Source organism: Cibotium barometz, chromosome 17, assembly GCF_041138505.1.
Source record: "Cibotium barometz isolate CiBa-2024 chromosome 17, ASM4113850v1, whole genome shotgun sequence".
Classification (NCBI taxonomy): Eukaryota; Viridiplantae; Streptophyta; class Polypodiopsida; order Cyatheales; family Cibotiaceae; genus Cibotium; species Cibotium barometz.
Window position 1 is genome coordinate 13,480,859 of NC_141062.1, and position 23,706 is coordinate 13,504,564.

The following is a 23,706-nucleotide window of genomic DNA, read 5'->3' on the forward strand; positions in this document are numbered from 1 at the left end:
TATTATTCAATCTCCTAGAGGCTCTTGTGTCAAGATAGGCGAGGGGGCGTAAATTTATGAGTCCACCAAATATTCAGACTTAAAAGGAGTTCCGAGTTTTGTCTTAGAGAAACGGAGTGAGAGACTCCACCACATGACCACTCAACACGTGGATTGTAACCCGTCTCCTTCCTTCTTCTTAATATAAAGAGCCAGTTTTTTGAAAAAAAAAAGAAAAAAGGGAAGAGGCGGAGTTAAATGAAGGTTAAGTATTCCGTGCAAGGAGTTTCGTCTTAGAGAAACGGAGCGCGAGACTGCACGGTCAAGCTTTTCGCCACGTGGCGGGCGAACGCTTCGAGATCCAAAGAGACCGAGAGTCGCGCGCGGCTGCGCGCGTTCATTTATTGTCTGCGTCTGTTTCAAACAGCGTCGTCAACATCGCAATATTTGCAGGCTTTTCATTGATTTTCGCGTAGGCCAAGCTCTTGCAAGGATGTGCCATGGCTTCCCCCCCTTCTGATGACACAGGTTAGCCTTCTAACTTTAAGAAGTTCGAACCTATCACTGCGTAGCTTCCGCTCCTTCTTTTGCACTCTCTGGAATTTTTCACCTCCCAGGACTAGCAATCGGAAGCGAAAATTACACAGAAGCAGATTTTATCAGAAAGGACGAAACGCATGCTGTTATCTTGTTTTCTGTTGATTCGTCCTTGATTTCTCTGCTGTTCTGTTGAACTGTGCTTTATTTTTTTCGGATGCTGCAATCATCGAGCCATTTTGCCATCATGTACCCTTGGCATCAATCATGCTGGTAGATCTTGGCTAGGTTTATGGCATGGGCTCTGTACCATTACTGAGGTTTAAAGCCTTATGAGTAGGGGAAGAAGGCTTACTAGCCTCTTGAGCAACAGCAGCTCCACCTTTTATAGTGGAAGCTAATCAGGGACCTATACATGGTCCCCAGCACTCGGCATCACTCTGCAAGTCTTTAACATCCAATAACATTCAGCAGCTGATGCCAGTGCATTCAGGCGTGCAGATCATCCTTAGATCTGCTATAATTTCCCATGCTTGGATTTTGTTCCTGGCTTTAGTTAGATTGGTAAACCCCTGCTATCCAGCATGGAATGGATTATTGTTTATTTGATGATATTCTTGTTTGCAACAGCCAAATTTGGAAGGTGAGTTTCTGCCAACTTTGGCATGAAGCATTGGATTTTTTCAATGCTTGCTGATGGCAGACATAGTTGTGTTCGACATGCATCAATATTGGAAATGGGAAGAGTTCTTGCCTTCTGAACACCTGCCATTAGCAGAGTGATAAGTCAAGTTTTAGGTGGTTCGGATCTCTGACAGGGGTACAGATTAAGTGTGAGGAAGGCTTGGATTTAGTAAACCAAGGGCATGATTCTAAGGTGAAGTCTTAAGCAGCAGGCTGATACAAGCAGATTGGATATCATCAGAAGGTTTGACTGGGAGTTGGTCATTTTTCCACCACATTGAGCTTTTTTTTGCACGCTTTTAAGTTTGAGTCTGGAAGGAAGGCTCAGCTGTGTCTCTACTGTCACGAAGTTCCACTTTTTAGGCATGTTGGATGAGTCTTCCTTTGAGGGGTTTCTTGTTGGTAGCAATGTAGTTATGGGAAGAGGAGGTTATTTAGCATCGACTCGGGAGGTATGGACTCCATACATTTTTCAAGTTGAGTAGGAGAAGATGCCACATGAATCTAATGCAGCTGAACGTAACCAGGATGTCTAGAACATAATCCTGGAGCAAGGCTTGGAATGCAAAGACAGAAGGCCACAGAAGGGTTGCACCCATTTTTCATGCAATAAGAGGTAGACACACAGGAGCAACAAGTTGTGGTCAGAAACTGTGTCATCAGCATTAGTAGATTTAAAATGGCTTTTTGAGCTGCACAGAGGAATAGCAGCATATGTAGGATGCCTCAAAATGCATCATGTTGTTTTTTGTTGTGTGTTTTTGCTGACAGTTGTTTGTTTTCCCTCTACTCTACGTGATTTCACTTCCCTTCTTTTGGCTGTTTCTCATAGTCTGCACTGATTACTCATTCTGTCTGTATGGAACGTTTTGGCCCTCTATTTTTATGGTGGCTTTGCAAATGTATTTGTTATCATTGAAACTGCATCCACTCTTATGATGATGCTCTGTATCTTTTCCGTGGTTGAGCAGGTGAAATAGTCTCTTTTGAGACTGCAGAATGTGAGCAATGGGTTGCACCTGTCCCAATTCATATTGTTACAGAGCCATCACAACTTCCACAATGCTTCTTAGAGCCCACTTCAGAGAGACAACAACTTGTTGTCGGCTTTGACTGTGAAGGTGTAGATCTTGCGCGACATGGCCGTCTTTGCATTATGCAGGTATTGCAAGTAGATGATGCGTGTATCTCTTACTGCTAGTTGATTCTTTGGTTTTGTCAAGAAAGCTAGAGTTGAAATGTTTTTCTTCAGTTAAATATTTGCAACTACTTGCTAGTTACTGTTTTTCTGTCTGGCTGTACAAATGGTATTGGCATATTGGGTAAGATGCATAGAAATGCATATTCCCAAAAGATGGATCAACAAGGGCTGTCCGGAAATTACAGCTTGTGCAAATGATGTGTGTGGTCCTATGCGGACACCAATTCTTCATGGCTAGAATGTGTGCATGGGTTCAAATGTATGCGTGTGCATGGTATTTATACTGCATTTTTGCCTCCTTGAGTTCCTTGAAGAGGTGCCAAACAATCTTCTCTCTCCTTGGGTCCAGAAGCATGTCTTTCCTAGCCTCTAAGCACCTTGAGGCTTCATACTGATGCATCTATAAACAATCTATAAAAACTTTGAAAGGCCTTGCTCTCGCATGGTGAATGTTTGCCTTTCAATCCACCCTCACAAAGTCAATTATAGAAGATTTATAGAAGTCTCCAAAATGCCACCTGAAAAAGCAGTTGCTAGGCTCTAGGTATTTATTGGAGGAAGCTGCAATCTATCACTACCAGTGAAACTTTTTAACTCTCAACTTATTAAGCACCTTTTTTGAAGTAAGACTTCCTTTGGTCTTCTTGGTGTTTCCTCTTGCTTGTCTTTCTACTATCTCTTCAATAACCTCCTCGTGCTGCTTGGTGTTGAAGAATTCGCTTGTCTCTTGCATCTTTTAGAACTATGGTGTCCAAATTTGAGAATTTTGAGGCACCTGTTCTTGAAGAGAAAGTGGTCTTTCTTGAACACTTTCGGCTTAGACTGCGGAGCCAAACCAATGGCTTTGTCAAAAGTCGGGGGATCAAAGCCATGCACATAGCATTCAGTCTCCATCTAGTCAAAACCAAAAGGAGCGCCCATACATCAGTGCAGGTAATGCCGCACAGCATGGCTACTCTCCGTACTTGCCATTTTGTAGGGATATTATGGAGTTCTCATAGCTGGGGGAAGTCCTGCATAGGGACTTCAACGCCAGGACCGAGAGTTGCCGAGTCCAGTGCTTGGTCTGGATGACCTTATCAGACTACATGAGCTTGACATCACTGACATGGGTTTACAGGGTTACAGAGATCATCACAGGACTGTGAGGAGGTCACGGTGTATGGGAGACATTTGCTTAGAGCTGGGAGTTGCTTATGGCCTTTTTATCTAGAATGGGATGTCGCGATGGCCCTCCTTTGATGCCCTCACATCCTTCCCTTACTTAGGAGGCATTGGCACGATTGACTACTTGATGGCATCTCTAGCTTTGGCACACCTTTTCCTTGACTTCTCCATCCCGTCACCCCCCTTTGAAATTGACCATGCCTACCTCTCTTTCACTCTTACCTCACCCTTCCTTTGATAACTAGCTTGACCCCGTTTGCTCCGACCACATCTACGACCACCTCTAGGATGTGGATCCTTCTATTTCTCTACCCGCCCTCACATTACAACTCACCAGCATTCTCTGCACATGTGCCACCACTTCTTTTATATACACGCTACGGTCTACCGCCAAGCCACCTTGCGGTTCCATGTCCCATAACTGTGGGTATGATGACGAATGCTGAGCCACATGCTCTCGTCTTAAGCATGAGGTACACATTGCTTTGTGGATATTCACAAAACTTTTGATACTGTTCCCCAAGCCGGCCTCCTACACCGTCTATAGGAGATAGGACTCTTATCTGACATGGTTTGGAGCATCATTGCCTTCTATGAGTTCGTCATCGAATGAGCGAGAGCCCTAGGAGGTATGTCGCAGCAAAGATCTAGCACTATTGGGGTGAAACAAGGTTGTCCTCTATTACCGACTCTTTTGTCCGCTACATTGATGAGATCTCAAGCTTCATTGATAGGTTAGGCCGGGTTGGTTGCACACTGGCAGACATATTAATCCCCCCTACTATTCTATGCAGATGACATCGCCCTCCTTTCAGATTCAGTCGAGTGTGTTTAGAGATATTTGGGTGCCTTACAGGATTTTTAGAGATATTTGGGTGCCTTACAGGATTTTTGCACTCAACGGGACCTCATTGTTGACCTTCGTAAAACCAAGGTAATGGTCTTTAGTACCTCTCGTTCCTATATACGGGTTTCCTCTCACCACCTCAAATTCGAGACGTGGAGGTTGAGACAGAGGAACATTATATACGTCGTTGCCCAGTATACTATGAGAACTGTGGGAGGTTTCATTGTCTGTTTCGTGTGGGGTTTGCGTGGTTGTTGTCAAAGGCTCGTACCGCACACGTTGGGGTGCACATGCCCAGTTGTCTAGGTGACTCCTCTCGGGCAAGATGGATACACAATAGCCCGAGGTGGGGGTGGATCGACAGTTGGACGGGACTAACTATGGCATCTGGAAGGTAATGATGGATTTTGTCTTGAAGTCTTATGACTTGGTTGATTTCATTGTGGTTGGTGTTCCACGGCCAGAGTTGGAGGACGGGGAGCTTTTATCAAAAGAACAAGAGGCTTAGGTATAGTTATGGGATTGCGTCAATGCTTGTGCGCGTTCTTTCATCTTCCTTAATTGCACACCACAGGTGATTAATCATATCAAACATATGACGCTAGCTAGAGGGATTTGGTAGCATTTGGCTTCTCTTTATAACAAGATATCAACCATGAAGTGGATTTTCTTGGAAGTGCAGATGCGGGTGATGAATCCTGCAAAGTCTTCGACGATGCGGGAGCACATCAACAAGCTGCAGGCTCATCAGCAAAAGGTTCTTTAGGCTGGGAAGGAGATGTCTTCAGAGGACATGGCCATCACTTTGTTGTCTCATCTGACCTCTAAGTAATCAGCTTTCTACTCTTCTTTGATCACCGGTGGGAGACTCAGCACCATCACATGGGAGGAGATTGTGCCTATGGTCTTGGACCAAGAAGAGCGTTTTATGAATCCTCCACGAGGTGGAGATTATGAGGCCTTGACTGGCCAGCGGTCGAAAGGTCGTAACAACAACAACAATAAGGGCAAAGGGAAGTCTTCATCGAAGAAGTCTTTTGAGAAGAAGCCCGATTTAGAGGGTGATGCTTTGAAGGCCAAGCGGACTTGTAACAATTGTGGCGAGAAAGGCCACTATTGGAGGAAATCTCCTAAGCGGAGTACCGAGAAGAGTGCCGATTCTTCAATCGCAGCCGCCAAGGCTCCAGCTTTTGTACACTTGGAGATTATGGACACAGATGCTTCATTTTCTTCGAGCAGGGAGGCGGTTGGTTTCATCGCCGGGATACTCGGGAGTGGACTCTCGATAGTGGTGCTTCCAAGCACATGACTTCTTCCCAAGAGTTTTTACAAGATATTAATCGGCAATTAGGTCGCATTTTCATTGGCGATAATTTCACTATCTCGATTTAGAGTGAGGTTAGGATGGAGATTATTCTTGATGGCAAAGGGGGGGTGCATTTCTCTCGTGTTCTTTATGTCCTAGCACTTGGTTTTCATCTTTTGTCACTGCATGAGGTTTGCAAGACTAGCATTCGGGTGGAGTTTAATGAGCATTTTGTTGCTCTTCGGGACAAAGTAACATGCTATGTTGTATGGGAAGGCGGAGCGGAGAATGGGATCTAGAAACTCTCAGTACGCTCTTCTCTGATAGGCACTCAGATTGGTGACTTGTTGTTTTGGCCACTTGAATGTGGATGCGCTGTAGTGGGCTTTTTGGGATGGTGGATGGCTTACCAGATGTTGGCAGCAGGCAAGGACATTGTAGTTCTTGCATTCGTGGTAAGTAGCAGAGGGAATCTTTTCCGAAGTAGGCTACTAGGCGGGCTTCGAAACCGTTGGAGTTGGTACACATTGACTTATGTGGACCTATGTAGACCCCATTCTTGGGAGGTTCTTTGTACTTTATGCTGCTGCTTGATGATTGTAGTAGATTAACATGGGTTTATTTTCTTTCCCTGAAGGACTAAGCTTTTGCTCGGTTCAAGGAGTGGCATGTTATGGTGGAAAGGAGTATGGATTGTAGGTGAAGACCCTTCAGGCTGACAAAGGAGGATAATTCTCTTCTAATGCTTTTGTGGGGTTTTTTGCGGAACATGGTATCAAGCGGGAGCTGGCCAATACAGGTTTGCCTTCAAAGAATGGAGTAGTTGAGCGTAAGAACCGGATGTGGTGGAGATGGCGAGGATGATGTTGGACAATCGTGATCTTCCTCGTCCACTTTGGGGAGAGGTTGTGGCTACGGCTGTCCATATCCTCAATCGATCTCTGACGGCTTCAGTACCAAAGATGATTCCATTTGAGGCTTATTTTGGTAGGAAACCAAATGTCTCCCATTTTTGTGTGTTTGGGAGTGATGCCTATGTTCACATTCCAAAGAAGTAGAGAGGGAAGCTTGACAGGAAGTCCCAGAAGCTTGTATTTGTGGGATATAACTCTCTTTCCAAAGGCTACAGGTTATATGACCTAGAGCGGAACGAGGTGGTTGTCAACAGAGATGTTGTCTTTGATGAGTATGTTCCAGCTTCCACTATTGATGAGCCATCACTTCTTGGAGAACTAGATGAGTATCAGGATGATTCCCAATCTATTGTTCTAGCTAGACAACCTCAATCAGTTGTAGAGGTTGAGCCCGAGGCTGGAGATGATCCCCAGTAGTAGTAGAAGGCTCCGCTTTCAGTTCAAGTACCAAAGCGGTGGTTAGATATTATTCGGGAGTTAGGTGCTATAGAGTATAACAGTCCACATGGCTCTTGCATATGTGCGTAACCTTGTATGATAGCCCATATGGCTCATCCATGAGTACATAAACCTGTAAACTAGCCCATGTGGCTCATCCATGAACTCATAAATGTCATGGCCCTGTGAAAATGGAGCAGGACAAGTGTGGGCATGGTGGTTGCAGAGTCAGAATATTTTATGATTCACATGGGGGGTGCCCGGACAGTGTTTAAAGATGTGTGGACAACCCTAGGTGTGAAGGGGGAACATTAAAACATTAACTTTTAATGTTTATAAAAGTTGCCCCTAGGCCTTAGTGGCCCTAGGGAACTTATTAAGTTGGGCCCTAGGGATTAACTTGGGAAGGAGGTTTTCTCTCTCTTCACTCTCTCTCCTCCCTTTTTGGGGAGTCGTGTAGCAAAAGGAGAGGCTTCCTTCATGCGCATGTATCCAAGCGTGGAAAAGCACAGGAAGGGGAGGCGACTGCTGAAGAGAAGTGTGCTGCTGTTTTTCCGAGGCAAACCAGCCGTACAGCACTGTACGGCCAGTGCTAGACTCTCTCTCTCTCTCTCTCTCTCTCTCTCTTTCTCCTCTACTGCAGGCGGCGCACAGGACAGCTACTGTTGGGCTGCGCAGAAGGCCTGTGCAGGCTGCACAGTTGGTTTTTCAGCAAGTACACCCCTGTACGACTGCCGTACAGTGTACGGGCAGTCAGGTACAGAAGGTACAGCTGCTGCAGAAGTGATTACAGGTGCTGGACAGACCTGTGCATGCTGATTCAGGCTGGTACAGAAGTGGACAGCAGGCTGTTTTTGCAAGTACAACGCTTGGCACGCATCCCGAGGCGGTACAATCAAGTACAGTGCTGATTTTCAGATCTGTACTTTCAAGGACAGCATAGGAGTGAGCATCAGGAGGAAGATACAGGCAAGTGCAAGCACATGTGTGAAGCAGGATTGTGGGTTCAAGTGCCTGCAGGCACAGATTAGTGCTGTTGCTTCTTCCAGAGTTGTCTCACGAGCTGAACTTGGTAAGCCTTGACTCTGTTCATCCATCTCTCTTTCTATTGCTTGATGTCTGCTACAGGTATGTGTTATCTGGCTCCTTGTGAGAGGAGGAGTATAGCAGATTGACAAGAGATTAAGACAGGGATTGAACAGCACATGTATGTTGAGCTGAGAAGATGTATCATGCTTATGAGTTATGCCAGATGAATGCCCATGGCTGGCCTGCTTTGTGAACTTGGCTGATCAGAGGGAGGCACAGTGTGTTGTTTGAAGACACAGATCTGTGTGCATAGATCCTCTGTGCTGAGAAGGATTTGTGGGCAGTCAGATTGGACTACAGGTGTAAACTCTTGGCTGGTTTTTATGTTGTACTCAGCCATACATATTATTTTAATGGAATAAAGAAATACCGCAAGGGGCGCCAAGCTTTGGGGCCAACAGGTGTCGTTGTGTTTTCAGATTTGGGCACTCTAGCCTCAATCTGTGTTTTGTTTATCATCTAGACTACAAGTGGACGGGTGTTAGCTCTTACCGCACTCTGGTTTTCTATCAGAGGCCGGTTTCAAGGTTCCGTCCCCGGGACCAATCATCAACTTTCTGAAGGGGGTGAGCTCGTGGTTGTTTTGGAGAAAGCCATCGCTGAAAATTCAGCAATCATGTCTGATACAGAGGAAGAGTACTTCTATCAAGAAGAAGAAGAGCAAGAGTCTTCTCCTGAAAGAGATGTATCTGAGGATATTTTTGCAGGAGAACAGGCTGCAGATGTTGAGCCTTATGAGGATGTAACACAGCCAGAAGATGTGCATAGTAAAGAGGATGATGATGCTAAGTTCAAAGATCGCTTGGCTAGTGTTATGGATACTTTTATGCAGCTCACACAGAGTGAGAGATTTGCTGAATTTTTGAGGTCTCGCTCAGAGCCCCGCACAGAGCCCCAGAAAAAGAAGAAGAAGGTTCGTTCGAAGAATCTTTCTCATGGTCATAGTGGTACCACTCCACAGGATCCATCTCCTGCCCAGTTTCCGAATATGCAGCATGCTTTTGGTGCTAACCCACAGAGTTCCTTCTATGGACAGCCACCTATTCCTCAGCAGAACATGCATCCAGGGTACTTTGGTGGTGGCTCAGTGTTTCAATCCATGACTGGGGGTTATCCTCAGGGAGGCATGGGTATGTATGGGCCTTTTGGAGCCAATTTTCAGCCTGGCATGCAAGGGAATATGTATGGTGGTGTGCAGTCCGGTATGCAAGGAAATGTGTTTGGAAGCATGCAACCTGGGATGCAAGGCAATATGTTTGGTGGCATGCAGCCAGGTATGCATAGTGGAATGTATGGAAACATGGCTGGGATGTATGGTATGCCTGGTGTTGGAATGGGAAATGTTGACCCAATGATGGGTATGAATGTTGGGGGCAGCAATCTTACGAAACCACTTCCATATGATAATCTAACGCCTATGGGCAAGGCGAAGGATTACAAGGAAGGGGGAGCTGCAGTGAAGTTTGACACTTTTAGTGGGGCCAAGGATAAATTGAAGGCACTTACCTTTTTACAGCAGTTTGATGCTGCTTTTTCTGGTGGGAATTACACAGAGTCCTCAAAGGTGAGGAAAGCTGCCACTTTTCTGAAGGGCAATGCTTTGCAGTGGTGGTCTACTCTTCTTTTGCAGGGCATAGCACCCACCACATGGGTCCAATTTAAACAGGTTTTCTCTTCCGTATGGCTCACATCTACATTTGAGGTGGATGTTATGACCGCATGGCACAAGCTGGATGCTTCAAAGTGTGATAGTTTGGAGGATTATAACAAGAAGTTTTGGGAAGCTCTACTCCCAGTGACTTCTTATCGTGCCGTGCCATTATCTGAGCAGGTAGAGAAGTATTGTTGTGGGCTGCCCAAGGAGGTACGAGATTACTGTATAAAGACAAGAGTAACGAACATGTCACAGATGATTGAAAATGCTATGACAGCCAATGCGTTACTCACAGGTGGTTCATCTGGATTTAAAGGCAGTAAGAAATTGGGCAAGAAAGCTGAAAAATTTGGGCATGCTTCTCGTGATGCTAAAGGGTCTACAGAGACAAAGTATAAGAAGTTGCCAATGCCCAAAAGGACTTCTGAGGAAAGACAGGCTTTGAGAGATGCTCAAAAGTGTTTTTACTGTACTGAAGAGGGGCATATGTCATTCAATTGTCCCAAGAGAACGTCCAAGAAGGACCCTGACAATAAAGGAGAGCCCAAGCCAAAGAAACAAAAGCCTTCTGCAGGCTTAGTTCCTGATCTTGTGGGTGAGCAGCTAAGTGGTGAAGCTACAGAGTTGTGCAGGGCATGGGGCAAAGTGAGAGATCAGAATGCTTTGATCTTCTTTGACACAGGTGCTAGAGCCAACTTCATTTCACCGGATTTGGCTGGCCGATTGGGGATTCGCGCAGAGGAGATGGGGCCGTTACATGAGGCAAATATGGCTTGTCCAGGGTATGCAGAACCCGTTACTCCTATCATTGGGAAGCTTCGGCTTCATTTGCAGGGTTATGTGGACAGCGAGGAGTTCTTCATCATGCCTTTGGATGGCTGTGATGTTTTGTTGGGGATGCCATGGTGCCACAGGGTACATGCGGTGGTGGATACTTATAATAGGAAAATTACTCTGACTCATAGAGGGAAAGAGCATGTATTGGATGTAAAACTCAAAGGGGAATCTGTTCCTATTGTATCCGCTTCGGCGATTTCATCAGTAATGAAAAAGCATCTTTCTGCGTACTTGATTTATGTAAAGGATGCACAGGATGATGATGAGTCTAAGTCTAATTTGTCAATGTTAGATAAGGACAGGGCTGATTTCTTAAGTGAGTTTCAAGACTGTTTTTCCGAGTCATTGCCAGGAGAATTACCTCCTGAGAGGCCAGAAGATCATGCCATAGATCTGATTCCTGGTAGTACTCCACCGAATAGACCGCCGTATCGTGTTAGTGCAGCCCAACAAGAAGAGATTATGAGTCAGGTGCAGGAGCTATTGAATAAGGGATTGATTCAGACTAGCTCATCACCCTTTTGCTCACCTGTGCTCTTAGTGCAGAAGAAGGATGGTTCTTGGCGCATGTGTATAGATTACAGGGCGCTGAATAAGAATACCATCAAGAATCGATTCCCCATACCGAGGATCGATGACATCTTGGACCGCTTACAGGGCTCCACAGTTTTTAGTCGTATTGACTTGAAAAGCGGGTATCATCAGATACGCATTAGACCCGAGGATGTGCATAAGACAGCATTCCGAACCACGTTTGGGTTGTATGAGTTCTTGGTTATGCCCTTTGGTTTGACAAATGCGCCTGCCACATTTAACAGAATGATGGACAGGATTTTCAGGCCTCATAGAGAGTTTGTGGGCACATTCTTTGATGATATGATTGTGCATTCACAAACTGAGGAAGAGCATAGAAGGCATTTGGCCATTGTGTTTGCAGAACTCAGAAACCATAGATTGGTGGTTAATGACAAGAAGAGTAAGTTCTTTTTGCAGGAGATACATTTCTTGGGGCATATTGTGTCTGGTCATGGAGTCCGTATGGATCCAGCAAAGGTGGAAGCAATACTTAATTGGCCAGCTTTGAGGACCGTGCATGATGTACGCAGCTTTCTAGGATTGTGTTCCTATTACAGGCGTTACATACGGCACTTTGCTGAAATTGCTTCACCTCTTCATGCTTTGACGAAGAAAGCAACTCCGTTTAGATGGGCTGATCGGGAAATTACAGCATTCAAAAAGCTCAAAGAAAAGCTTACTTCGGACCCAGTATTGGTGTTACCGGACCTCCGAAAGGCTTTTGTTGTCCAGTGTGATGCATGTGGAAGTAGCATTGGTGCAGTTCTCATGCAAGAGGGACATGTGATAGCCTATGAGAGTAGAGTTTTGCAAGATGCCGAGAAGCATTTGCAGGTGTATGAGAAAGAGATGTTGGCTGTAATTCATGCTCTTTCTACATGGAAACACTACTTGCTTGGGGCTGATTTCACTGTACAGACAGATCATCAGACCTTGCGATATTTCCTCACGCAGACTAAGCTTTCAGAGAAGCATATGCGTTGGGCAAACTTTTTGTCAATGTTTCACTTCCAGATTGTGCATGTGGAAGGCAAAAAGAATGTAGTGGCAGATGCTTTGTCACGCAAGCCACAGGTTTCTGCTGTTTCACTTGCTTATCATCATGAGCTTGATGAAATGAAAGAGCAGTATGCCCATGATGAGGATTTTGAAAGGTTGTATGATCAGATGTCTGAGGGTCAGCGGCATGAGCATTACACTCTCAGAGATGGGTTTTTATTGATGCATGGCAGACTGTGTGTTACCAGGCCATTGCGACTCAAGGTTATGATTGAAAGTCATGCTCCACCGTATGCAGGTCATAGAGGTATTGACGCCACGGTCAAAGCAGTGGAGACTTTCTTTTATTGGCCAACCTTGAGAAGAGATGTTGATGCCTTTGTGAGGCAATGCATCGTATGTCAGAAGGTAAAGTTTGACCGTCAGAAGACACCAGGGTTATTACAGCCTTTACCTATTCCGGATAGACCTTGGGAAAGCATTGCCATGGATTTTGTATTTGATCTTCCACGGACACAAACGGGAAATGATGGCATCTGGACTATCATATGCAGGTTCAGTAAGCAGGCTCATTTCATTCCCGTGCGGAAGACAATTAAAGTGGATCATATGGTGAAGTTGTTCATGGCGAACATCTTCAAGTATCATGGCTTGCCTACGTCTATCATTAGTGACCGTGATCCACGGATGACGAGTTTGTTTTGGAGAGGGTTGTTTGACAACATGGGTACAACTCTCAAGTTTTCATCGTCATTTCATCCACAGACAGATGGTCAGTCAGAAGAGGCTAACTCTACAGTGTTGGATCTTCTAAAGTGTTATGTGTCAGAGCACAAGCAACAATGGGAAAAGTATCTTCCTTTGGTGGAGTTTGCATATAACAACACTGTACATAGCTCGACAGGCAAGGCGCCTTTTGAGATTGTAGAAGGAGGGAAGAAGGTTCCACCCATTTTGCATACAAAGGATAAGATCTTTGAGGCTGATCAGTATGTGGAGAGCTTGGATGAAGCTTATCGGAGAGTTAAGTTGGCCCTCCAGAAAACTCAGCAGAAGCAAAAGAAAGCCGCAGACCGTCACAGACGTGATTTACAGTTTGCATTGGGTGATTGGGTTCTTTTGCGCTTTGAAAAGGCTAGACTCAAGAAGATGAAGGGTAAAGAGCGCTTATTCCCTAAGTTGAGTATGCGATATTATGGGCCTTTTCAGGTATTGGAAAAGATTGGTGAGGTAACCTATCGTTTGAAGTTACCAGATCACTGGCGGATTCACAATGCTTTTCACGTGAGTCTTCTTAGACCTTTCCGTGGGGATGTGCCTGAGGATGTATCAGATGAGGCTCAGCCGGAAGTTGAGGAACTTGATGAGGTTCTGATTCCAGAGCAGATACTGGCACATAAAGAAAGGAAGGTACGAGGTAAAGTTTCCCGTCGCTATCTTGTGAAGTTCAAGAACTATTCACCGATGGATGCGAAGTGGATGGAGGAAGGTGACTTAACAGATTCACCTCAGGTTTTGCAGCTTTATCTCGATGCCTTTGAGTTAGAGCCGACTCTTATTGTGGCTCATTCAGGTTCAGCAGAGCATGGGTCTGGAGCATTACCTGATGCTCAAGAGGGGGGTAGCACCTCCACTCCCTTGATACAGACAGGCTCAGATGACATTTAGAGGTCGCTTGGTGCAGATTTTATCTCATCCGAAGGTACTGAGGCTGACAGTACATCTGTTTATGGGACTTCTATGATATATGTGTACTAGTCACATGGAAATTTTTGTGGATATGGTGGTTCACAGTGGTATACAACTTGGACTATTACTATGCCATTGGTTTACAGTGAATGATGATACATGTGTATGGCTCAGAGAGATTGGGACGCTGATCTTGCCATATTGTATATTTCACTTTGGATATTTTGATGCATCACCAGAATGCAATCGAGGACGCTTGCCATCTTTCAAGAGGGGGGTATGTCATGGCCCTGTGAAAATGGAGCAGGACAAGTGTGGGCATGGTGGTTGCAGAGTCAGAATATTTTATGATTCACATGGGGGGTGCCCGGACAGTGTTTAAAGATGTGTGGACAACCCTAGGTGTGAAGGGGGAACATTAAAACATTAACTTTTAATGTTTATAAAAGTTGCCCCTAGGCCTTAGTGGCCCTAGGGAACTTATTAAGTTGGGCCCTAGGGATTAACTTGGGAAGGAGGTTTTCTCTCTCTTCACTCTCTCTCCTCCCTTTTTGGGGAGTCGTGTAGCAAAAGGAGAGGCTTCCTTCATGCGCATGTATCCAAGCGTGGAAAAGCACAGGAAGGGGAGGCGACTGCTGAAGAGAAGTGTGCTGCTGTTTTTCTGAGGCAAACCAGCCGTACAGCACTGTACGGCCAGTGCTAGACTCTCTCTCTCTCTCTCTCTCTCTCTCTCTCTTTCTCCTCTACTGCAGGCGGCGCACAGGACAGCTACTGTTGGGCTGCGCAGAAGGCCTGTGCAGGCTGCACAGTTGGTTTTTCAGCAAGTACACCCCTGTACGACTGCCGTACAGTGTACGGGCAGTCAGGTACAGAAGGTACAGCTGCTGCAGAAGTGATTACAGGTGCTGGACAGACCTGTGCATGCTGATTCAGGCTGGTACAGAAGTGGACAGCAGGCTGTTTTTGCAAGTACAACGCTTGGCACGCATCCCGAGGCGGTACAATCAAGTACAGTGCTGATTTTCAGATCTGTACTTTCAAGGACAGCATAGGAGTGAGCATCAGGAGGAAGATACAGGCAAGTGCAAGCACATGTGTGAAGCAGGATTGTGGGTTCAAGTGCCTGCAGGCACAGATTAGTGCTGTTGCTTCTTCCAGAGTTGTCTCACGAGCTGAACTTGGTAAGCCTTGACTCTGTTCATCCATCTCTCTTTCTATTGCTTGATGTCTGCTACAGGTATGTGTTATCTGGCTCCTTGTGAGAGGAGGAGTATAGCAGATTGACAAGAGATTAAGACAGGGATTGAACAGCACATGTATGTTGAGCTGAGAAGATGTATCATGCTTATGAGTTATGCCAGATGAATGCCCATGGCTGGCCTGCTTTGTGAACTTGGCTGATCAGAGGGAGGCACAGTGTGTTGTTTGAAGACACAGATCTGTGTGCATAGATCCTCTGTGCTGAGAAGGATTTGTGGGCAGTCAGATTGGACTACAGGTGTAAACTCTTGGCTGGTTTTTATGTTGTACTCAGCCATACATATTATTTTAATGGAATAAAGAAATACCGCAAGGGGCGCCAAGCTTTGGGGCCAACAGGTATCGTTGTGTTTTCAGATTTGGGCACTCTAGCCTCAATCTGTGTTTTGTTTATCATCTAGACTACAAGTGGACGGGTGTTAGCTCTTACCGCACTCTGGTTTTCTATCAGAGGCCGGTTTCACATAAACCTATAGACACAGCCCATGTGGCTCATTCATGAGCTCATAAACCTGTAGACCAGTCCATGTGGCTCATCCGTGAGTGCATAAACCAGTATAACAGCCTATATGTCGCATCCATGAGTGCCAAAACCTGTAAACTAGCCCATGTGACTCATCCATGAACTCATAAACCTGTAGACGAGCCCATGTGGCTCATTCATGAGCTCATGAACTTGTATAACAGCCTGTACATTGCATAAAAACAGAAATTTCAGCAAGCTTTAGGACTGTTTTGCTGAAAAGCAGCCATTTGGGGTGTGCAAGATGGTGTACAGTAGTGAAAATCATCTTCCTAAGCTGGATATGTTAGCATTCATCTCTTGTTTGTACCATACTATAATGTAGGGAGTGAGGGCTTGTGATGTGGGTGTGCCCGTCCGCGGGAGGAGTCCCTGATCATCTCCATATTTTTTTTTCATTTTTATCAGTTTTGCTGTAGTCGTGGGGAGCTATTTTTTGCTTTCTTTGGTCGGCTTGAGTCGGCTGCCGGGCTGGTCGACCAAGTATTGTTGGTTGTGGGCCAGCCGACCAGCCGATGTTGGTCGTGGGCCCCTACAAGGGGATGTTGGTCTATTTAGACAGGGCCGACCAACAGCCCTTGGCCATATATATAGGGCACTTGTCCATATATATATATATATATATATATATATGTATATATATATATAGGACACTCGTCTTCCCCACTCATTTGTACTAGTTATAATGTGTATATAGCAGAGTTGTTCATCACTTCTCCTCTCTTGCACTTTTGTGTTTTTTTGCGTATATATATATATATATATATATATATATATATATATATCCTCTCTTCAACTTTTGAGGTGTACAAGTGTAAGAACCTTCTCTTTTGATCTTATAATTATTTTTCTCTCTGAAATAAAAGAAAGATCTTGTTTTACTCTGTTTTGGCTTGGAGAGAGAAAATGTCTAGAGGGAGATAATTGAAAATTGAGATATTTTTGGATATAAAAGTCCTCCTAATGTCTAAAATGGTTTCCCTTGTAACATAAATTCAAAAAGAACTTTTCAATGTGCAATTGGAATTAGATGAAAATAGGTATAAAGGATCTTTAGTCTAAGGGTCTAGATTTTTAGAAATTTTTGAATTATGGTCCAATTAAGGTTCCTATGGATCAATAAGATTAATCCAAATGTAAGAAGGAGATAAATTGAAGAATAAAAGAAAAACCCTCCAAAAATGAGTAAATGCTCATATAAGATGAAGAGTTGACTGAGTACAAGGTTTATTAGTTAAAAATTAAGAGATATTTAGAGAAAATGATGCATTTTTGACACCTCAGTGAGGGGATCTCCCCTCATGAAGGAGGCGTCTATTTCACATCTATGGAGGAGTTTTAAACTAAAAAATAATGAGATATTTTTATCTCTCCTCTCTCTTATTTCAACTAGATCCAAAAAGTAAGCTGAACTGATCCAAAAACATCCTACCTCACTTAAAAACGTGAGATGTCCTCATCTCGCAAACTAGAGGTCAACTCTTTTCCTTTAGATCCAATTGATTCTGGGGTTCCTTATAGTCTGGTGAACCCAACAGAATTCTGGGATAAAGATCTCTTATATAGAACTCATCATCAGATAACAATTCTCTCTTTATATATATATCTATATATCTATATCTATATCTATATATATATATATATATATATCTATATATATATAGAGAGAGATATATATATCTCTCTCTCTATATATATAGATAGATATATATATATATATATATAGATAGATATATATCTATATATATATATATATATATATATATATATATCAACTCTGTATATATATATATATATATATATATAGAGATATAGATATAGATATATCTATATATATATATAGGGCACTTGTCTCTCCCACTCATTTGTACCAGTTATAATGTGTATATAGCAGAGTTGTACATCACTTCTTCTTTCTTGCACTTTTGCGTTTTTTTGCTCTCAGATTTCTATCTGATTTTCGCTGCACATTCCAACATGGTATCAGAGCCCAAGTTGGCTTGAAGCTTTGGAGATAGTGAGAGCTTGTGGGGTTGTTGTACTTGGTGCTGATTGGAGTGTGTTCGGGCCTATGGGGAATGGAGAAGCTGGTAGAAGGCGGGCCTACGGGGCATGGAGAAGCGGGTAGAAGGCGGGCGTCATTGTTGGATAGTCACCTTGCAAGATAAAGCAGCCTCTTCTTCATTTTTTTCCCATCGACCCTCCCTTCACAAGACCATGTGAACCCTTGAGACGGCAGATTTGCTCGAGATGGTGGAGAAACCTGTGAAGATCCCCACCCTCTCGACGTTCCTGGTGGACCGACAGCTAGAGAGGAACAACTATGGCATTTGGAAGGTGATGATGGAGTCTGTTTCATGATTTGGTTGATTTTGTCACGGTTGGAGTTTCAAGGCCAGATCCGAAGGAGGACTCTTCACTGTCAATCAAAGAGCGGGAGGCCTAGGCAGAGTTGTAGGATCATGTCAATGCTCGTATGCGCTCTTTCATCTTCCTCAATTGCACACCCCAAGTCATTAATCCTATCAAACACATGATGCTGGCTCGAGGGATTTGGTAGCACTTGGCCTCTTTGTACAATCGGGTATCACCTATGAAGAGAGTTTCCTTGGAAGTGTAGATGCGAGTGATGAATCTTACAAAGGCTTCGACGATGCAGGTGCACATCAACAAACTCCAGGCTCTTCGGCAGTAGGTTCTTCAGGCTGGGAAGGAGATATCATCAAAGGACATGGTCATCACCGTGCTGTCTCATCTGTCGTCTTAGTACTCAACTTTCTATTCCTCTTTGATCACCAAGCAGGAGGCTTAGCACCATTACTTGGGAGGAGCTTGTGCCGATGATATTGGACGAGGAGGAGTGGTTTTTGAACCCTCCACATGGCGGAGGCTCTAAGGCTTTGACTGACCAGCGGTCGAAAGGCCGCAACAACAATAATAAAGGGCAAAGGGAATTCTTCATGGACGAAGGCTTTTGAGAAGAAGCTCGACTCAGATCGTGATGTCTCGAAGGTCGAGTGGACTTGTAACCATTGTGGCCAGAGCACCAAGAAAGGTGCAGATTCCTCAGTTGTAGCCGCGAAGACTCCAACTTTTGTGCACTTGGAGATTATGGACACTAGAGCTTCATCTCCTTCGAGTAGGGAGGCGGTTGTCGTTAGGGATACTCGGGAGTGTATTCTGGACAGTGGTGCTTCGAGGCACACGACTCCTCCTCGAGAGTTGTTACAATACCTTCGGAGGCAATCTTTATTGGTGACAAGTCCACTATCTCGATTCACAGTGAGGGTAGGTTGAAGGTCGTTTCGGATGGCATAGGGGGGAAGCATTTTTCCCCTATTCTTTATGTCCCATCATCTTTTGTCAGTCCATGAGGTTTGCAAGACTGGCATGTGGGTGGAGTTTGATGAGCATTCAGTTGCTATCCGAGACAAATCAACAGGCTAGGTTGTTTGGGAAGGGGGAGTGGAGAATGGGATTTATAAACTCTTAGCACTCTCTTCTCTTACAGGTACTCAGTTCGGTGATTTGTGGCATTTTCGTTTTTGCCACTTGAATGTGGACGTGCTGCGGCGGGCTTTTCGAGACCAGATGGTAGATGACTTGCCAGATGTCGGCAGTTGGCAGGGACATTGCAGTTCTTGCATTCGTGGGAAGCAACATAGGGAGTCTTTTTCGGAGCAGACTACCAAGCGAGCTTCGAAACTACTGGAGTTGGTTCACACTGACTTATGTGGGCCTATGCAGATCCCATCTTTGGGAGAAGCCTTGTATTTCATGCTGATTGTGGATGATTGTAGTAGGTTTACATGGGTATACTTTCTACTACATAAGGACCAAGCCTTTGCTCGGTTCAAGGACTGGTATGCTTTGGTGGAAAAGGAGTTTGGATTGCAAGTGGGATATAACTCTCTTTCTAAAGGCTACAGGTTATATGATGCAGAGAGGAGTGAGGTTGTTGTTAGCAAAGATGTTGTCTTTGATGAACATCTTCTAGCTTCCACTGTTGGAGGAGCCACTGCTTCTTGGAGAGCCAAATGAGTATGAGGATGAGTCCCACGCTCTTGTTCCAGCTAGCCAGACACAATGAGTAGGAGAGGTTGATCTCGTAATAATTGGAGATTTGCCACGGCAGGAGGCGGCGGCTCCACCTTCTGTTTGGGTATCGAAGTGGTTGTTGGGTACCATTTGAGAGTCTGGTGTGACGGAGTATCCCTCTGAGTGGACCACGGAGGATGGACCTCGAAGATCGCACAAAGTTCGTGACAAATGTTAGTCAGAGGAGCATTTACAGGTAAATTATGCCTTGATGTCTCGTATTAGTTGGGACAAAGAGCCTACTTCAGTTAAGGAAGCTCTTTCCTAGGAGACTTGGAGGAAAGCCATGCAAGTGGAACTAGAGGCCATAGAGAAGAATGGGACTTGGGAGTTGGTTTCGAGATCGTCGAAACGGTCAGTCATTGATGTCAAGTGGGTCTATAAATCCAAGTATAAGTCCGATGGGTCCGTGGACAAGCACAAGGCTAGACTTGTGGCTAAGGGCTATGCTCAGGGGCTAGGCATCAACTATGAGGACACTTTGTACCGGCAGCTAGGATGGCCATGATTCGGACAGTTCTTGCTCTTGCCTCTCATCAACAGTGGCCGGTGTATCAGATGGATGTTAAATCTGTGTTCTTGAATGGTGACTTGCACGAGGAAGTGTATGTTGAGAGCAACCTTCAGGCTTTTAGGTTCCGGGCTCCAAAAGGTATGGTTTACAGGTTGCGGAAGGCCTTGTATGGTCTTAAACAGGCTCCCAGGACTTGGAACCAGAAGATTGATGCTTTCTTTTAGCGACATGGTTTCCAGAGATTAGTTGCAGATCCGAACTTGTATCTCTTTCGGGAATGTGGTATGGTCACATTTATTATCCTCTATGTGGATGATCTTGTCCTCCTCTGACGAAGGCTGTCTTGTCAGAGGAGTTTGAGATGACGGATTTAGGCTTACTCCATTTCTTTTTGGGATTGGAGATTTGGCAGACCCAGAGGGGGTTCTTTGTTTCTCAGCAGTGGTATGTTCATGAGTTGCACGAGGCCTTTGGGATGAAGAATTGCAGGCCTATTTCATCTCTGATGGACCCGAATACCAAACTTATTGTACAAGATCCTTGTGAGCAGGTTGATGCCTCTTTATATCGGGAACTCGTTTGTTCATTGATTTGGTTGTTGAACACCAGATTAGACTTGAGTTTTCCAATGGGGCTTTTGAGCTCATTCATGCAGACACCTTTGAAGACTCATTGGGACGCAGGATTCTGGATCTTGCGGTATCTGCAGGGTATGAAGGATCTTGGACTCTTTTATAACATTGGAGGGGGGTTGAAGGATTGAGTCAGTCTCCGAGGTTGGAGTGACTCTGATTGGGGAGGAGATCCAGACACGAGGAGATCTACTTCAGGATACGGCTTTATCCTTGGCTCAGGAGCGATTTCTGGGAGCAGCACGATGCAGCCAATTGTTGCCTTGTCTTCCACCAAGGCAGTGTATTGGGCTACTTGTGGTGTTGCTTGCGAGGTGGTGTTGCTTGCGGTGGTTACTTGGTGAGATTGGGTTTCAGTAGAAGGAACCCACGTTCATCCAGTGCGACAACCAGAGCTCTATAGCTATTGATCGAAACCCGGTCTTCCATGCCCGGACCAAGCATATAGAGATACAATATCACTTTGTTCAAGAAAAGATTTTGGATGGTGACATCTTGCTAGCCTTTTGTTTGACGGAGGACAATGCAAAGGACCTCTTCACAAAGCCTCGTCCTTAGTAGATGCTTCGTTAGCACTCTAGCTCACTGGGATTGGTTGCACGTCCAGGAGTTGAGAGGGGTGTTAGCATTCATCTCCTATCTGTACCATACTATTCTATAGGGAGTGAGGGCATGTGATGTAGGTGTGCTCGCCCGCGGGAGGAGTCCGTGATCATGTTCATATTTTTTTCCATTTTTTCTAGTTTGCTATTTTTTGCTGGGGGGCTATTTTTTGCTTTCTCAGCCCGGCCTGTAGGAGTCGGCTGGCTAAGAGGGGCTCGACTAGGGGCTAGCTTTTAGGTATTGTTGGTCGGGGGCCAGCCGACCAGCCTATGCTGGTCGTGCGGTCCTTCACGGGGCTGTCGACTTGAATAGACAGGGCCGACCAAGAGCCCTTGGCCATATATATAAGCCACTTGCCCCCCCCACTAATTTGTACTAGTTATAGTGTGTATATAGCAGAGTTATACAATACTTCTCCTCTCTTGCACTTTTGCATTTTTTTGCTCTCAGATTGCTGTCTCATTTCTGTTGCACATTCCGATAGGATATGGCTATGGTGGGCTTCGAAATGAAGAGAAATGTTGAAAAATCAGTGTTTTTAGCCTCCAAAAACCTGCTTGAAGCTCAAACTCGCCCAAGAGATAACTCTCATTCAAATAAGCAAGAAAATGGTACAATGTCTTGTATAGAGTTGAATTGACGAGTGTGAGGATACTTGTCTCACTTTTATCCTCTTATTTGCCACATGTCCTTAATCCAAAGGCTAAAAATTTCACCATCTTTAGCTCTAAAAATATCCCAGAGGATAGTTTATTTCACAATGGCACTATAGCAATATATCTTTGTTGAATTTCGGAGGTAATGTTGCGAATGGAAATTCCATCGGAGATTGCCAAAACTAGCAACTTTTCCTAAAATTTAGGAGATGATCTCTTTGTGTTCCACCACATGAGTAATACATGTAAGCACCATGTGGAAACTTGTTTCATTGCTCGATCTCTCCTAAATCCCCAAGAGTTTGCGATACATACTTTCCACTTGACAGTTGAGCTCCAAAGCCCATATTTGTGTTCACAAAACCGTCTCAAGTGCCTGGAGCATGCTACGAATACTTGGTTCTCTATACTGGATAATCTCCCATTCCCAAAGCTTGTACATTCTTGATCTTTAGGACATCCAAAGCCCATCCACACACATGAATTCTGGAGATGCCCAAAATGGTGACATTCCCTTGAACTTCTTAAAAGTTGTCCTCAACTATAAAGCTTCAAACGATATATCAAGATATAACCATGTCCCAAAATAAATGGGCAAGAATTCCGTGGAAGAAATGCTAGACACCGGCACAAGAGCCAACTGTGTCTCAATAACCAATATCAATGAGATAATCATATGCCAATGAAAATCGCCAACCACGTGCTAAGACACTCAAACAAGTGCCATACACAAGAAACTAGTGCCTTGTGCTATGCACATAAATTCGTGCCATCCCAAAGCACAAACCATGGTGACAGAAAAGCTGGTTCTCTATAGTTTTGGCAATCCTTTCTCCTAATCCCAATGGTCCCCATGTTCTCCCACACAATCCCAACTCTGAACAATGAGCCTGGTGTGGAAACTACTCCCAACACGAATTGACGCATATGGTGGGGTGTTCATTGAATTGCCCTCTCACAATCCCAACACAAATACACATGTATGGTGAGATGAACAATGAACCTCTTGGCCTCTGTGTGGGGAGATGGTGATTCCAATATGGTTGGAAAAAAAAATCCATGTTCCAAATAAATCGACAAGACTAAATAAGTCTCCACAATACCAATATTAAAATCATATCCCAAATAAATGGGCGAGACAAAACAGTCCCATATGTCCAGATATCATATGGGCGAGACAAATCAGTCCCATAAGTCCAAATATCATTATCATGTCTCAAGTAAATGGGCAAGAAAAATCAGTCCCAGTCTATTGACAGTTGGCATAGACATAGTTCCTTGCCAACAAGGTGTCAGTCCACATGACCTTTGGCGTAGATATAAGTCCCCTGCCAAACTGGCGTCATGTCCACTCTACCACTTGCACTCCGTGTTGGTACTCTGACCACACACCTTGGATGAGATGTGGGCTTAAGTAATAAGTAAAACAACCACTCACAGCCATAGATAGCCCGGTGTTCCATAAGCATTTCTGCTACAGATACTTTATAAGCACGTTGGCCA

At 44.6% G+C, this 23,706-nt stretch overlaps 1 protein-coding gene across 1 annotated transcript in view; it reads left to right on the plus strand.

Annotated features, from left to right (window-relative positions):
- The first annotated feature begins 269 nt into the window (after window positions 1-269).
- The window catches only part of LOC147629704 (uncharacterized), a 109,372-nt gene continuing 85,935 nt past the window's right edge, over window positions 270-23,706 (plus strand). The window contains exons 1-2 of the mRNA XM_086811249.1: window positions 270-507; window positions 2,172-2,362. Coding sequence (XP_086667375.1) covers window positions 480-507; window positions 2,172-2,362 — 219 coding nt within the window. The 5' untranslated portion in view covers window positions 270-479. The remainder of the gene's footprint in view (window positions 508-2,171; window positions 2,363-23,706) is intronic.